Here is a 17,126-nt window from a genome sequence, read left to right as displayed (position 1 = left end):
TTCATTCAACGAACGAAAAGCTAAAAAAAAATTTATTTATTTTTGATATGACCGATCATTTCAGTAAGTAATATATATATATATATATATATATATATATATATAATCTGAGTAATATATTTATGAAAACCAAGTATACATAATTAATGTAAAAACACAAAATGGAATTGTATTTGGTTAATTTTTATACAATGTTATGTTTATTTAACCAGGAACATTAACTGGGACATGAATTTACATACATACAAACTTTGAGGACTTTGCCGCCTCATTTCAGAACACTTTTTTTTTGCTTCCTCAGGCTCTAACGAAGGCACATTGATTATGAACGAGAACGAGGTGCTGTACGTCATAGAGGAAGATAAAGGCGACGGATGGACGCGGGTTCGGAAAAATAGCGGAGTGGAGGGCTACGTCCCCACGTCCTACGTGGAGATCACACTGGAGAAAAACAGCAAAGGTGCGGTCACCTACATATGACATCACCCACGGCAGCGTCACCTAGTTATGACATCATACATGGGGGAGTGTGTGTCAGATTTACCGTGACTCATCAAGCGCAGCTCGGCCGACTGCCATATGCTTTTGTTCACTGTGTGAGCCCGAGGACAAACACACTCACACTGTCGAAAGTGACTGTATTTCCTCTACACTGCGACTGCCGCAGCGGACCAATCTGTAGACTTGTAGAGATTTTATTCCTTTTTAATAAGTGTTTTTAATCGGTTTTATATCATTGGAGCAAAACTGAACAAAATGCATAGGCTCCTTTTCAAACGTCTTCTTGTCTGAGAGATGAGTTCCTCATTTTATTCTTGTCAAACTTTAATCGACTCCTAATTGTTAAGATTTCTGTGTTTTTATACATGTTGAAACTTAAGTACTCTACTCGGAGCATCTCTGCATTGTTACCACAGTCCAATCATTTGTTCGATTCAGACTTTTCAGTTCATGCAGTTTCCAGTTCTTCCACCTTTCTTTGAAGTGTTATGTCCTTGCAGCTAAATTTCCCCTCATCATAGCGCCAAATCTGTTTCCCTGCAAGTGCTACTCATCCTCCTTTTTAAATTTAAGATATAATACAAAAACAATGTGTAACTTCAGAGCGGTGCTCAGTTTGGCTGGCTCACTATCGCCCTGAATCTTTTTTTCTTTCGCTGGTCAATCTTTGTTGTCGGTGGACCTGTCAATGACTCCTGTCCTCTCTTTTCTCTCTGTGGCTACAGGTTCCTGATTGGATGAGTGGGGTTCTGTGGTGTTTGGTGGACGGGACTCACTGCTGTGGGTCTGTTAGTGGGGCGGTGGGGCGATTTTAAGACCGAAATTGTGTTGGGGCAGGTTGCATGTGTGCATGCTGTTTGTCATGGTCATTAACATCATTCCATTCCAGCAGACGTTCCAGAGATATTGGGGAACCTAAGGAGAGTCGTTGCCTGGCACTAACATATTCAGGGGAATGTTTCGCCTGTACCATCAGCATAACATGCACCTGCATGATCCACAGCCTTTCATTCCTCATTCCGTGCAGACAAATCAATCCCTTAATAGGTTTAACCACTTATCTCAACTACTCGCGTCTTGTTTGTGTGTCCGTTTTCTCTTTTGACTACGTTTCTTCATTGATGCATTCCATGTTAACCATGATCTGAATCTCTAAAGCATGACCAATCAGAGTAAAGGAAGCATGGTGCTACAGTAGCCATTCCAACAGTCCCCACACCCACTGGCCCCGCCCCCATTGCACAGTCTGCTGGATGGAAGGAGCCCGGTGCAGTTCTGCATTTGGCCAGCAGGGGGACCCAACACCATATCAAACGAGCGGAGGAAATGCCAGGACCCGTGAACACCAACCCATCATCTCTGCCTTAATTACAGGCCTCTGTATGGAAACTAAAAGCATATAGGGGTCTATCTTGGCTTTCGCCATTTCTAGTCCAGCTCCTGGTTTCACATGTGCAAGAACATGCTCACCGTAACTAGCAAGGACCACACGTCTCCAGAAGTGCTTGTATTTGTGAATGTGATTCTTGCATATAAAAACTGTGTATGCATATGGATGCATATGTAGATACCTAGTTAGTTTTTATTATTAAACTGTATGTATTAACATCTTTATTTCAGAATGAATGTTTCTATTGTGACTTTTTTTAAGGGTTTTTTTTTTTAACCAAACGAGTTACTTCAAGGCTTTGCTTGAAAGAACCGTGCCGTACTCATTTTGTAACCAGTTCTTCTTCTTGTCTGAACTCTGTTCTCAGTAGGACCCCCTGGTCTTAACCGATGCACTTTTTACCCTGTTGCATTTGAATTGGATTATTAGGGAGTGAATGATGTCAGATATGAAGGCTTGATTTTGTGTGAATGTGTTGTACAGTAAGACAACGTTGACCACTATATACTGGGGTTTGTGTTGGAGCAAGAGCAACCGAGAAATAAATACTTATGTCTGTTTGTCTCGTTCATCCTGCCTGTCATTTATTAGAGTTCTTCACTCTTGTGTGTTTAGCCTGTATATTGTATTTTGTATACATTCCTTCCGTTCACATTGTATTTCATCGCTATTGCTGGGTATTTGTTTTATCAGGAGGGAAGGTTTCTATTCTGTAAATGTGATATATGCAGTGCATAATGGATTGTACCCACACATATACACACACACTACCGTTCAAAAGTTTGGGGTCAGTAAGTTTTTGTTGTTTTTTGTTTTAAACCAGACGTTTTAGGGTCCCCAAGGCTGCATTTATTCAAAAATACAATTTGTGAAAAAAGTAAAATCGTGAACTATTTCTAAAATGTTAAATAACTGAATTTTCAGCATCACTTCTCCAGTGATGATAATAATAAAAATTATTATTATCAGTGTTGAAAACAGTTGTGCTGCTTAATATTTTTGTGGAAACTGATAAAAATAAAATCTTTGAATATAAAGTTCAAAAGAACGGTGTTGATTTGAAATCTTTAATTAAAAAATAGTAATAATTATAAAGATCTTTATGGGGACTTTTGATTTCAGTAACAATGAAAAACCATTTATTAGATATTTATTTAATATTTTTCCGAATATTTCATTTATGGGTGACTATTTACAGGTCAATAGTACTTCATACAATATATTACACTATTAAACTAGCCTTCACATGCGTTCACTAATGATTATGTACATTCTTTTCCATGTGGGATTTTTAATCTGATCAACACTGCTTTGACAGATGGGTTTCATGACATTTCTAAAAGTGTACAAGCTTTACTACATCCTGTTCCTTCATAGTGCTGAAAATTTGTCTTGAAGTTGTAATCCATAATTCCAGTCCTCTCTTATCCATCCCTTCATATGTCAAATGATTGACCCTGGACCCTCTGCCTCCAACTTTATCTTCATTTCTTAGGGTGGATGATGTATTGGCCATTAGATCTATTCTACATACCGTTCCTTCTTATCTTGAAGGTAAAACTGGTACCTGCCCATTTCACCAGTCATAAGTGTGGAGCACAACACACCTCTGGAAGGTGCATATTGAGGAAAGAAGCTCTCATTTGTGCTCATGAATGGCTTCCGACTTCTGAAGCATATGTTATGTTAGAGAACATCCTTTTTAGGCACAGATTCAGATGACCTTTGACCTGCCTCCAGAGGGGTTCGGACAGTTTCTGCTTGCTCAGAGAGTCTTATATGCTGTACAAAGTGCGTGCCTCATTTTTCAGAGTTCTGTGTGTTTGACTGGAGGCTCAAGTTTTCTGGACAGGGCCGTGAGGATGAGTTTGAATTTGTCGTATCGCTCTGTCTGGTCCACGGCCGCCCCCCTGCTGCCCCAGAGCAGACGCAACTGGAAATCAGTCCTCAAGATCTCCAACATGTCATCATTAGGTTGGAAGTCTGGAGAGAAAATGAAATATTATTGAAGTCGCCATGAAATCAAAATTGACTAAATGTAGTGTTAAACAATTGTACAAAATGTAGTGTTTGTTATAAATCATTTATTTGTACGCATCATTATTATTATTTTAATTCGTATACCCTCATGATCTTTAATCAACAATGTTAACTTCCCTTCCCCCTGGAAACGATATCTCTCTTCATGATATCCTCTAACTGGCATTCAGATCTGCTGCCATGTACCAACGGCCAGCTTCATACAATCCAGTCAATACACAAGGACGAAATCAAGTCCCGCCCTATATATATATATTCTTTCCAGAAGCCGTTTCTCTCGGATATAGATGTGTTGGACTTTAGTCGACGCCTAATAGAGAGTCGGACTGTTCGAAATGAGCATAACCCCCAATTGCTCCCCGGGCGCCGCAACAAACATGACTGCCCACTGCTCCGAGTGTGTGTCTATGGTTTGCAGTGTGTTTTCAGTATTCACTGCTCCTAATCTGTATTCTCTAACTCGGATGGGTTAAAAGACATTCTGAGTATGAGTTATCATATTTGGCCTACACGTCACTTTAAAAAAAAAAAACTTGAATAAGATTCTATTGTTTACTGTGAATTCATGTTGGTTCATACTTTAGCTAATGTTAATTTATACAATTTGAAATGTTAAAAATGTATTAGTATGCTGCATACAAAAATGAACCTAAATTAATAAATGCTTTGTATTGGTCATTAATGATACAAATTGTAAAGTTGCCTTTACATTTTTTTTTTATTTTAACATTTAGTACTACAAAATATGTAGTTGTTATATAAACAACCAGTCTGTAATTACACTGATTTAAGTCTCACAAACCTTAAAGTTACATTGTGTGATTTTTACCCTCATCTAGCGGTGAAAAGGTATATGACCATACAGCGAATCTGTTCCTCTCAATTCTGATTTCATTTTAACACCTACGGTGGCCAATGTGGTCCAAGATTATCATGGCTTCCAGTTGGGCCTTGTCCATGATTGTTAACTCAAACGTAAACGTGAAAGGCGAAGCTTGAATTAACGGGTATGTCCCTCTTTGGCTAATGTACTTTCAAGATGGAGGGGCAACATGGCGACCGACATTAGAACCTCTTACCCGCATGTATTTTCAATGGCATATTATACACTCATGAGAATACTTTATTACTTGAACGAAGTAAATATACATTAATGAGCACATATATTTTTGAAAGAACTAAGTGTTTTTAGCTAAGAATGAACTAAAAGAGTTACACAGTGTAACTTTAAGTACACATCCCTGTTGAAGTCCTTGATTCATTTTGATGTAATAATGACTTGTTCTGTAGGTGAATCATGTTGGTAACTGCTCTAAAATATTACTTGACTGATTGAATCTGATCATCTGACATGTTTGAGTGTCTTTTTGTGTGCTAGCCTAGCTAGCTAGGCCTTTTAACTTCCTAAGGGAACCCATGCTTCAAATGCTAATTTTCTTTTGGATATTAACACAACGACCTGAACAGCTCAATGTGTTTTGCACACCATTTCCCACCACATGTTCCTCCTGAAATGACTTGTAATGTCCTTGTCTTACCCTGGAGGATCCGCTGTGCATTGCAGGTGTAGGTGTCCGCATTGCGTGCAACAGCACGAGCTCCTTCCAGATGCCGGAACATGATTTCGCAACCTTGGTCGTTGTTCTCCCAGACGTCCATCTCTTCGAAGGTGACCGCGGGCCTCTCCATCAAGGTGAGCAGGGGCATTAGCAGCGGGACACTGGCATTGCTCAGTGGGATTTCAGCTGGAAAGACAAGAGCAAGGTGACCAACAGTATAAAGGGCATTAAACATGCTTTTAGTGTCAAAAACTCACCACTTCCTTCATAGAGTCCTTTGTAGAATGGTTTCAAAGATTTCTCATAAAGAATGGCAGTCTGTGTATATTTTCTCCGCAAGCTAGTCCACGTATGATCCAGCCTGGTGATCTGTTCATACAAGAAAGATCACACAGATTAAAGCTTGTTGACCGCACACAGAGAGGGAAAGAAGTGGCAGACAGGAGGAGCTGTTGGGTACCTGAGGCATGTCCAGTGCTTTCATTATGGAGGAAAAGGCATAAAGATCTCCCATCGAGTCTTTGAGCTCTAGAGCGACCAGAATGATCCTGTTTAGGGTGGCTGCTCGCTCCTCCAGACTTCCTGTACACCCCAGGATATCCACAGCAACTCCGATTGCCATGGTGTTATGCCTTTTTAAGAAGAACCAGCCATGCATGTTAAATGTGTGGTCTATATGCATTCTGAAAGATTTGTACTCCTTGTATATCATCAGAAATCTGCATCCGTTTACCTTTCCATGAGGTCCTGCCGCAGCTGTCTCCCATGAGGAAGGGTCACCAGCTCCAGCCCAGAGGTCACGCTCATTTGACCTTTCAGCTCCTCAGAAACATCCAGGATCCTGGCAACCTGTAGACACAGCATTTGCATCAAAGGTAGTAACATTCAGTGTTGAAAGTATCGCACAGAAGCTAATCTGTGATTGTGAAGGGTTTCTAAATTTGGGTTGTGGGTGGATGTTTTTTCTCCCGTAACATTGGTCCTGTGACTGACATAATCTGCCAGTTTAAGATTTCATTCCCAAATACACAGGCAACAAACTGGAGCCTCTTTCAGAAGCAGTAAGAAATGTGGAGAGTCACATGTATAAAAGGCTTTTTAATTGGATTCATCTAGATTTAGCCCTGACTGTGTGGCACAACTGTGGGCTTGTCTTCTGGTTGGCTGGAAGAACCAGTCTTCATCCTGAAGAATAGGCTGACTCGCATAACCAGAGCGTAATTACAGACCTGTCGGTGTGGATGACACTCCCTAATTCTGTGTTCATCTTTCTTGATTTGGCTTTGTTGTTGTTTCATTTTCTTTGAAAACGAAATGACAAATCAATCTTTTTTTATTCCTCTTCCTCCAGATATTTTGAAATCAAAAGCCATCAAAAAAAAAAAAATGTGATGGATTTAATTACTTTAAATTACTGTTTTCATTTTTTACATTTAAGTTGCATTACCAGTAACTGTTCCCTAAAACAATGCATGGTTATTGCAAATTAATAATTAATCCCACTGTAAAAAAAAATGTTCATGATTTGTAATCAACATTTTTTCTTTTGTCAAATCAACTTAGATAATTTATGTAGTTCAGATAACATACTATTTTGAGTCTCTGGTGATTAAATTAATCTCCATTGTATTAACTCAATTTTTCAATTTCAATGAACTTAAAATTTTAAGACAACCAGGTTACTTAAAGTTAAATCAGTTGTTGATTGTAATTTTCTACATATAATTACACATTTTTAACGTTTCATTCGTTTACATTAATGTATTATGAACAAACATAAATTAATAACGAGCAATGTGTATTTTAGTGTTGTCAAATCGATTAATCACATCTAACATAAAAGTTTGTGTTTATATAATTTGTGTACTTATTATATATCCAAAAAATATTGTTGGTTTAACTTAAAAAAGTAAGTAACCTGGTTGCCTTAAAATTTTAAGTTGATTGAACTGGAAAAAGTGAGTTAAAACAATGAAGGAGATTGATTTAATCATCAAAAAACTCAAAATAATAAGTTATCTCAACTAAATAAATTATTTAAGTTGATTTGACAAAAGAAAAAATGTTGTGTTAACAAATCTTGAAAATATTTATTTTACAGTTTTATATACAGTATGCACACATATATTATTTAAACAAACTATTATGTTAGATGGGATTAATCACAATTAATCGATATGACAGTACTAGTATTTTTATAAATGAACTTTTTTTTTCATTGTTAATTCAGGACACCTAATGCATTACCTAATTGAAAAGAATAAACATTAATTTAGATTTTATATTGCCTTCAAAGACTCATAATTAATATTACCTGGCAATCTGCTTTCAGGATGTGTTTGGCGATGGTCATTGGATCCTGACTGATGAACAACTCTTTGGCTTTCTTCAGCACGGTCATCTCCAATGGTTTGTTCTCCACCGGTAGAAGCCGGAAGTTGACGTCACCAGGTTTGAATGCTGATTCAGTTTCAAACACAGGTCTTTGGAAACCTTTCTTGCCATTCTCTTCTTCACCCACATCCTCCTCGTTGTCTTCCTCACTGTCGTGTTCCAGGGCCTCAATGGCGTTATGGTAGGAGCTACGATCTAGTTTAATGCTGCTATCACTTCTCCTTAACTCCTCCTCAGTCTTTAACCTCTCCACATAGCTGTTAGCATGTGAGCTACTCATCTTTTCCAAATCAGCAGGGCTGCATGGACTCAGCTCACAGTAGCTTACTTCCGGACTCGATGAGCCACCCGACTGCTGCCGTCGCTGTTTGCGGGGTTTTACCGGGGGGACTGGTGGGGCGAGGGTCTTCAGGCCCGGGGTGCAGCATACTCTCATAGCGGGGACCTTGCTGGGTTTAGGGGGCGGTTTGGGACACAGCTGGCTGTCAGATCCACGAATGGCCTCGCCAGGCTGGGTGTCGAAGGCCATTCTGCGTGGCACTGTGGGGCTCAGAGCTGGCTCACTTCCTGTTCGGAAAACCGGGGATTTGGGGCATGGCTGGTGCTCCATATGCCGAACCTGAGCCTGGGGTCTACAGCCTGAAAGCAAAGGGATTCATTCATATCCATAATATCAACAAAAAAAAAATCTTTTTATTAAAATAGATGGACTTGTTTTGTTTTCTTTTGGCATTCTGCACAGCAATGCAGATTCAGCACTTTGGATTCTGACATGGACAGCAAAGCTGCGTTTTGCTCATAACCATATTTATTCCACTGACACAGCCATAAATTATCTCCATCCTCCACTTTCATTCTTCTCCACAAAACATTTTATTTAGCATTTCAATCCCACGTTTCATTTCACGCATTTAACGATCAGTAACAGAAAGTGAATTTCAAAGGCGATATCGTCAGCTTGACTTTGAGAACCACTTTCCCTTTGGCACAAAGTGAACGTGAGAAAGATGACTGGTTTTCAGGGCTGTCAGACGTGGATATCAGCGGAGGGCTGGAGGCGTGACGGGGTATCAAGGAGGATGAGAGCTGACAGGCACTCACCGATAGGGAGGAAGCTCTCCGACTGATGGGTCTTCAGTGGCCGTCTCCTCTCCTGAACGTGGTTCAGACATGCTGGTTGACTCCCACATTTATCTTTGTTGCTGTGAAGGAGAAAGACAGGTCACGTAAGTCTTCTCTACCAATCTTTTAGAGTAAGATGACAAACTTGACACCACTTTTAATTGAGTTTTGAAAGGTTCTGTGGTGTGATATGAATTTTTAAAGTACAATTTCAATGCAGTCTCTGAATTACTGTGAGTTCTTCATGCAAACCTGCACCATCATTTTAATACTATTTTTGAATTGATGAGGTTGTAAGCTATTTTGACCCATTGTTTCCAAAAGTTAAGACTCCCATTATGGGAGTTAAGTTTTTTAATAAGTAAAAGTTTTACTTATTTGATGCGTATTAATGCTTAAAATCTCTATATTAATGTGAAGATGTCACACACTGCAGGACTGAATAAATTAACTCATGAATATTTACACTTAAATAATACAAATGGCTTGAAAAATGCCCTTTTTTTTACTTCCCGTTGGGGTGCTCATAAGCCCAGTAATTGCTGACAAAATTATATACTTTATTTTTAAAAATATATTTTTTATTTTATAGATTTGAGGGTAGTTTGTGAAAATCACAAAAACTCATTTTACAGAGTAGAAGCCAAGTATATAATGCAAATATTATTAAATTGTATTTCTAGTATTGTGTGTTTGTAAACTGTTTCTTTTGTAATTCATGATGAGGGCAGTCAAACCACAGAATTTCCTTTAACCTGAAATTGTTTAAAAAGATAATCACATGAGCTAACACTTTACAATAAGGTTTCATTTGTTAACATTTGTTAAGTACATTAGTTAAAATGAACCAATGATGAAAAATAATTCGAAAGCATTTAATCATAATTAATTGCAACTAACGTTAACAAAGATGAATAGATATTGTAATAAATGCATTGTTAACTGTTCGGTCATTTTAGTTAATGCGTTAACTAACCTTTACTAATGGGACCACTACATATGTATATGACATATATACAAATGTAGTGAATATGTATATGCATATGTCTAAACAAGTGTTGAAAATGTGAAGAACTAATTATTATATAGGACTGCTAAATTACATGCTTTACAAATTACATTTTTTTTTAGTAAATAGAGATTCTGAAAAGGTCAAATCTACCAAACCGTTTGAGAACTAGAATCTATAATTAGATTTAATTTCAAATTAATGAACCTTTCTTATTTCCTCATGTTTTGTGATTCAAAAGCCTCCTAGAGTATTTCTTCTTGGCGGTAAAGTGTGGCAATGAATAATAGTGGAAAGGGCCATATGAGTGTGTTTCTCTCACCTGAGGAGGTTCCCACGGCTGAGGGTGTGATCCTGGGTGTGTCCGTTCATGATATTCAGACTCAACCGTTTAGAAGTCAGGCTCTTTCTCTCGGAGTATCCCGCCTCTACACGTATACATCCAACTCCATATTTCTCCTCCAGGCATCTCAGAGGCAGAGCTCTGTTGATTGGCTGGAAGATAATCGCTCCGACAACCTCAGATACCGGCTCCCGGTTGCCCACATAGTATCGCACCAACGCGGGGACGCTGTCAAATCCCTCCTTCTCAAACAGGTACTGGATGCGTGAGTAGGCCTCATTCATGGCTACTACTCGTTTGTTGATTTTGAAGTGTTGAGGTGTGTTCTTCCACTGGCAGGTGAGGACATAGTTTCCCGGGCTGGACAGCGAGTCTCGGATCAGAAAGTCTCCATCACGCTGGACCAGGTTTTCAGCCACCTTTAATTCAAACACACACACAATTTTTATTGTTTTTGTGGAAGCTTTTTTTCTCTCTCTCATATATATATATATATATATATATATATATATTTGCTTCCCTCCCTTAGTTTCAAGTATTTCGCTTGTTGGATCTTAGCCTGAACATTGTGCTTATGATATTCCGTCTAATCAGATTATGTATACATCCTCAGTAAACATTGCAGAACTAATTTTCTGACAGTGATACATGGCATGACCTCGATATTTCTTTTTGTGGTTCATTGGTGCATTCAAGCAGTTTAGAATGATGGACTACCTTTCCAAACTGAACGGCCATTTGGAATATTAATTAATCAGTATGTAAATCACTCAAAATCACTATAGAATAATTCCCGGCCATAAAAAAAGTCGCCGTTTGGATTCGAAAATTGCTAAATGCTTAAGAGTCTATTGTTGGATCATTGTTGATGTGATTATTATGTTTCTAGCATGTTGTATGTTTGGCAACAGTTCTTCTAACCATAATTGACAAGATCTCCAAAAATCAATTATTTCCATCAAAAGGTGCATCATTTTTTGGTCAAGATCTTGTCTGCAAGAGTCTAGCACTCAAAGTCTCCTCCAGCACATCCCAAATACTTTCAATGGTTTTAAGAGCTGGACTCAGAGCTGCCAAGCTCCCTTCCAAACATGATGCATCTTGACATTGTGATCCTGGAATATGGTCATGATGTGTCACCCATGTAGGGTGTTTAAGAAATGAAAAGCTACACACTCAATCAATTAGGGTTCCCAAACATGTAACATGCTAGAAATAATAATCACAGCAATTAAGCATTTGCTTATTTAAGGCCAAATGGTGGTGACTTCATTATAATATATCATTATGCCTTTAGTTTATTAGTTTATGTAAGATTAGATTAGTTTTATGGAAGTTTATATGTCATTGTTTCATATTACTTCCCAGAATGTGTTCATGAGGAGATCAAACACTAATAAATCAATGTTAGCATGTGTGTTTGGAGTAATGGATCAGATGTGGCACCAGGAAAAGAGTCGTTAAGTCTGATTAGAATCGCTCAGTGTTTATGACTGTTTTCATGGTTGTGCTAAACAGCTTATGGTATAAAACAGCAGCTAAAAAGTGTATAGTTTACAGTACTGAACAGATAGTTATGGCTGTATATTATGTAAGTATGCAGATCAAACTATTTTGATTGTGGTATTTTCACAGGTTGCTGCCTACATTGACATCTATAATGAATAAGTCGTCATCTTTTACCATCCATCATGTTATTTTCCTCCACAGTGATAGAACACTACTGGGAATATACAGTACATTTTGAAATTAACCACAGGCCATTTCACACCATTTCCTTTTCCCTTGTCTGTAGTTTGTTTGTTTAACTTCAGCCGAGCAGGTCAGACTCGTCCCGCTGAAAGACACTACAGCCCACATGTTGTCAGAGGGAAATGCTTGATCGCAGGGTGTGTAGTGATCCAAGGACCACTCAAAAGAACAAATGAATACATGTCTACAGACACTCAAGTGTAGAAAATGAATTAACTATCAATCATCACAAACATGCAGCATATTTTAGGGGCACCTCTTGTAACGCATGTAGTTATGAATATTTAGACAGTCTGTGGCCTCTTTTTCTTACATATCCTTACATATCTTTTTGTCTACGCATGAACCTGATAAATGGTATTCTAAGGTCATTTATAAGATGTGTTGAGCCATGATGAATGGGAATGTTCCATTGTGACTGGTATATTTGTGGTGTAAGCAGCAGTTTCCTGATTTTGGATGCTGGTAGTTCTGATCATATGATGCCGTTAAATAAATACAGCTCAGGTCAAATAGCAGTCATGATTCATCACTATATTAACCACTCTGCTCTGCAACAATTGTTGATGGATGAGTTGTCAGTTTCAGGGGCATATCCTGCAAAGGAGCATGGGTGCATGGTTTTCATACGAGCGGATCTGTTGCTGTCAGCACTGGGATGTCTGTCGCAATGAGAAACTGTTGATGGCTGTTTTTGAATATAGCGTTAATGAACTGTCCAAAATGTAGTGTTTAAAAGGATAGTTCACCTAACAATTCTGTCTTCAATTGTTCCAAACTTTTATGAGTTTCTTTCTTCTGTTGAACACAAAAGAAGATATTTTAAAGAATGTTGGTAATCAAACAGTTGACGGCACCCATAGTATTTTTTTTCCCGACTATGGAAGTCAATGGGTGCCGTCAACTGTTTGATTACCTACATTCTTTAAAATGTCTTCTCTTGTGTTCAACAGAAGAAAGAAACTCATACAGGGTTGGAAAAACTTGAGTGTGAGTAAATGACAACATTTTCATTTTTGGTTGAACTATCCCTTTAAGCACTGATACAAGTATTGATAGTTTTGCTGTCAAGTTGATCTAAGATCTTGTATGACTACTTAGCTGACTACACTCTAGCATACAAATTTTGTGCTTTGTTGTAATGAAATCTTTTGTTTTCCTTGATCTTGGGCAAGTCTGGGTGTGAATGTGACTTTTCCTGTTCTGTGTTGTGTTTGGCGCCAGTTAAAAAACAAGTATTGATCAACAACCTATACTACTGGTGACAATGGACTCTCTGCTCCAGATTTGTCAAAGCATTTCACAATTTTAGGCAAGTTAGAAGCATGCAATTTGAGTGTATTTTTGCATATGACTTAAATATATCTTAAAAGGATCTAATCATCAATACGCAATTTCACATACCCAGAAAGCTAAAAGTAAAAGCCAAGCAAGTAAAATTTCACGTAAAGCTTAAAGAAACATTTTAGAAGTTTCACACACTATTTATAGGTTATTATTTTGCACAACATGTCTATCAGGTAACTATCTACATGTTTCATAATTGTTGACCTTAGCAAGAGCATTAAAAGTGACAAAGTACTGTAGCATTACCATGACTTAAATATTGTAATTTGATTACACTGTGTTTTTGGACATTGATTCTGCTAATACTAAAGTATTCTTAAAGTACATGCATATGGTAAACATTCAGTACCATAAATGTATATCCAAGAGTCATGATACTAGATGTTACATCACAGTACCGTAGTACTTTTTGTAAATTGATCAAGTTAGCATTAAGAACATCTAATGCAAGTCATATCCTCAGTGTATTTCTTACCTTAATCAAGTCTTTCTCTAGCCTCTAGCTGAAGCAAACATGGCCACATGTCTTTATTTCATTATCTTTTTATACAAAGAAAGTGAATGTTTGAGTGCCAGATACAGGTATGACTTCAGTGTGACTTCAGCTATGCTTTTGACAGCAGAAAGATCCCTGCTGTCTGCCAGATTCAACTTCCGAACTATATTTCATACGCATATATAAAATCACAGAAACAGCTGCTCACCACAGAGAGCCTCATAATACAAACATTATCCGATAATGATCCCCACCCCTCTCCCTCCTCTTAAAGCTGTACCTGTCTAGGGATGGCTCCATGATACCAGGCATGGCTCCGGGGTTCCTCACTGCTTAGTTTCAGTTCTTCCTCTAGTTCTCTTCGAAGCTTCTCCGGTGGTCCGTCCATGATGTACTTGTCCCTTGAAAACTGCACATAGATGGGAACAGAAGATGTTAGAGCCATGGTGGCCCTATGGTATGTTTGTCTCTATGATTTAAGTATATGGTGTTAGTCTTTTATTTGTCTCCACTCATTTTTTTTTATCCCCCTCCCTACTTTTTGCTATGTGACTCAGTATCTGATTGGCTGATGCATCCCTTGCTTCCTGTGCTGATCTGTTTACGCTGACGCCCAAGTCCCTCCCTCTTCCTGTCTGTCTCCGCCTCCAGAATCCTCAGGGCATACCGTACCTTTACCTGCACACACGAACACACCCCCGCTGCACTGAATCATCATGGACTTTTTCAGGTTCGTTGGAAAGCTGTGGATTTCATCATTTAGGAATTTGAATAGTTCTTTGCGCTAAACTGCTTCAAAGTAATTGCTTTAGAGTAAATAGACTGATTAGTCAATTTCTGTGAAACATGAGCTTTGATTAGAACTAATAGTTTACACTAATGCCATAAATCTACTTACTTGGTAAAGCATAGTTCATTATCTTTCCAGTCAAGGTCGTTTCATTCTTGCTTTCACTGTCTCAATTACATAACTCAGTCATGTGACCTGATTGTAATTGAATTTAAAAGCAATTGGCACAAATAGCACTTTATAGCTACTCATGTGTTTCAACATTGATTCCTAGCACTGACAACAGACTGATTATGTAATTTTTAATACTCCATCATGTCTGAACAAACATCATGTCACTGTTGTTTATCAACAAATTATGCGTTGTATTAATGCTTTCATGTGACCAAATAACTGCCTGTGTTTGGAATGGTATTTTAGTGTACTGCACATCTAATGTATTATGAATGAACATTAACAATGAATGAATATTAGTATATTTCTAAATTATATTACATAACCCACGTACATTAACAGTAGGTAGAATAGTAGTAGTTTTATAGGATTAAGGGCAGTGAAGCATCCATGAATAATCTGTTATAATGATTTGGAAATGTCTATTAAGCAAGCAAGTCATGATGTCATATCCAAAGTACCCAGAGGCAAGAGTGTTTTGATTCCTATTAGAAAACGGATTTAAGTCTCTAAAATCTATTCATTCAAGTTTAAAGCTTTTTTATATATTAAGGCTGTCAAACGATTAATTGCAATTAATCGCATCCAAAATAAAAGTTTGTGATTACATAATATATGTGGGTGCACTGTGTATAATTATTTAGTATATATAAATACACATACATGCATGTATATTTAAGAAAAAAATATGATTTACTTATAAAATATTTATATTTATATATAATATAAATTATATATAAATCTATATACAGTATATACATGAAAATATTTCTTAAATATATACAAGCATGTGTGTGTATTTATATATATATATATATATATATATAAAATAATTATACACAGCATCCATATATATATATATATATACACACACACACTGAGGACTTTAATAATTGTGCTTTGGAATTACATTAATAAATTACATTTTAAAATATGAACATATAAAACAGTAATTTTAAATTGTAATAATATTAATAAATTTTATTAATAATTTTATTATTAATAAATATTATTTTAAATGCAGACTTGGTGAGCATAAGATACTTCTTTCAAAAGCATACAAAATTGTAAACAACTAGTGTTCATTGCTTGTATTTATTATTTATTAATTATTTGCAGTCTAAGACCAAATAATTAATTTTTTTTTTCATTTATGTGCACATAAAGAGGCTGTGTTTCTAAGATGATTTTGTCGTGTGCCAAACACTCTTTAAACAGGGTAAAATGATTATAATGGTGTATTGCTTTATTGAATGTGAATGGGTGAATTGTATTCTGCATTTGTGTTACAGCTAGGCAAGAGGCTGTTACATATTTCAGATAGGGGATTTCAAGCGTATTCATGTGTTTCCTTTTTGTTTAATTGTTTGGAATGAAAGCTATGTGTGGTATCCAACCTCAGAGACCTAAAGTGGTACCTTTGTGCTGTAGCTGGTAGTTGTACACAGAGGGTATCAAGCACAGCACTGATGTTTACCCCAAGCTAAATCTGTGCGAAAAGTCCCAGCAGGACTCCACGTTTCGATTTTGTAGTTGTGGTCCATGGAGTAATGTCAAATAAAACCAATGTAAGGGCAAAGGTAATTAAAATTGATGAGTAACTGTCTGTGTGTGCGTGCTCAGTAGTGGAAACTTCAATTGATATGCCACTGTTTGACAGATTTAATTAAATCGACTGCATCACTCAAACATGGACCCAGAGGCAGATGATGTTGTTGTGTATTTTATTAAGTCCTATTTTAATTTGTCACTGTAGCTTTGCATGGCTTTTTATGGCTTGATGAATGATACATTTGGGTTTTCTTAAACCTGCCAAGATATCGGAGTATGGCTGAGAACCCTGGTGGTGTACAGTGACATCAACAAGTGATGTCATCACATTTGTGCTGTCAAAAGGAAACTAGAGCCTATGGTGTACTACTGAGGACTTTTGCGTTATTGGGCCGTGTTTATATTATTTTACATCTAAGATATTTATCATGCAAACAACATTATTGTGTGTATTACCATATAAAGTGCATGAAATCCACGGGGGGAGGAGTCAGATCCAGATCCAACTCCTCCCACCTAAACCTACCCAGCTCCACTCCCTGATCCCTAAACCCACCCCTAAACCTACCCAACTCCACCCTCTGATTCCCTAAACCCACCCCTAAACCTACCAAACTCCACCCACTGATCCATAAACCCACCCCTAAACCTACCCAAC

At 37.5% G+C, this 17,126-nt stretch overlaps 2 protein-coding genes across 7 annotated transcripts in view; one reads left to right on the top strand and one right to left on the bottom strand.

Moving 5' to 3' along the window:
• The window catches only part of fnbp1l (formin binding protein 1 like), a 49,313-nt gene extending 46,851 nt beyond the window's left edge, over window positions 1–2,462 (top strand). For 2 of the 3 annotated variants that reach the window (XM_039662208.2, XM_039662327.2), the window contains one exon: window positions 302–2,462. In XM_039662208.2, coding sequence (XP_039518142.1) covers window positions 302–480 — 179 coding nt within the window. In that variant the 3' untranslated portion in view covers window positions 481–2,462. The remainder of the gene's footprint in view (window positions 1–301) is intronic. The other variant, XM_039662259.2, reaches the window with a different exon arrangement.
• Window positions 2,463–3,024: 562 nt separating this feature from the next.
• The window catches only part of bcar3 (BCAR3 adaptor protein, NSP family member), a 74,249-nt gene continuing 60,147 nt past the window's right edge, over window positions 3,025–17,126 (bottom strand). For all 4 annotated transcript variants that reach the window (XM_039661425.2, XM_039661502.2, XM_039661572.2 and 1 more), the window contains 9 exons: window positions 14,234–14,362; window positions 10,338–10,777; window positions 8,986–9,086; window positions 7,805–8,523; window positions 6,224–6,339; window positions 5,951–6,122; window positions 5,748–5,859; window positions 5,470–5,676; window positions 3,025–3,874 (listed from right to left, as the gene is read on the bottom strand). In XM_039661425.2, the coding sequence (XP_039517359.2) occupies window positions 3,699–3,874; window positions 5,470–5,676; window positions 5,748–5,859; window positions 5,951–6,122; window positions 6,224–6,339; window positions 7,805–8,523; window positions 8,986–9,086; window positions 10,338–10,777; window positions 14,234–14,362 (2,172 nt within the window). In that variant the 3' untranslated portion in view covers window positions 3,025–3,698. The remainder of the gene's footprint in view (window positions 3,875–5,469; window positions 5,677–5,747; window positions 5,860–5,950; window positions 6,123–6,223; window positions 6,340–7,804; window positions 8,524–8,985; window positions 9,087–10,337; window positions 10,778–14,233; window positions 14,363–17,126) is intronic.

The sequence above is a fragment of the Pimephales promelas genome, chromosome 14 (genome assembly GCF_988280905.1).
Source record: "Pimephales promelas chromosome 14, fPimPro1.hap1.1, whole genome shotgun sequence".
In the NCBI taxonomy this organism is placed as follows: domain Eukaryota; kingdom Metazoa; phylum Chordata; class Actinopteri; order Cypriniformes; family Leuciscidae; genus Pimephales; species Pimephales promelas.
Note: the sequence above shows the minus strand (reverse complement) of the source record. Positions and strands in the feature narration are given on the sequence as shown.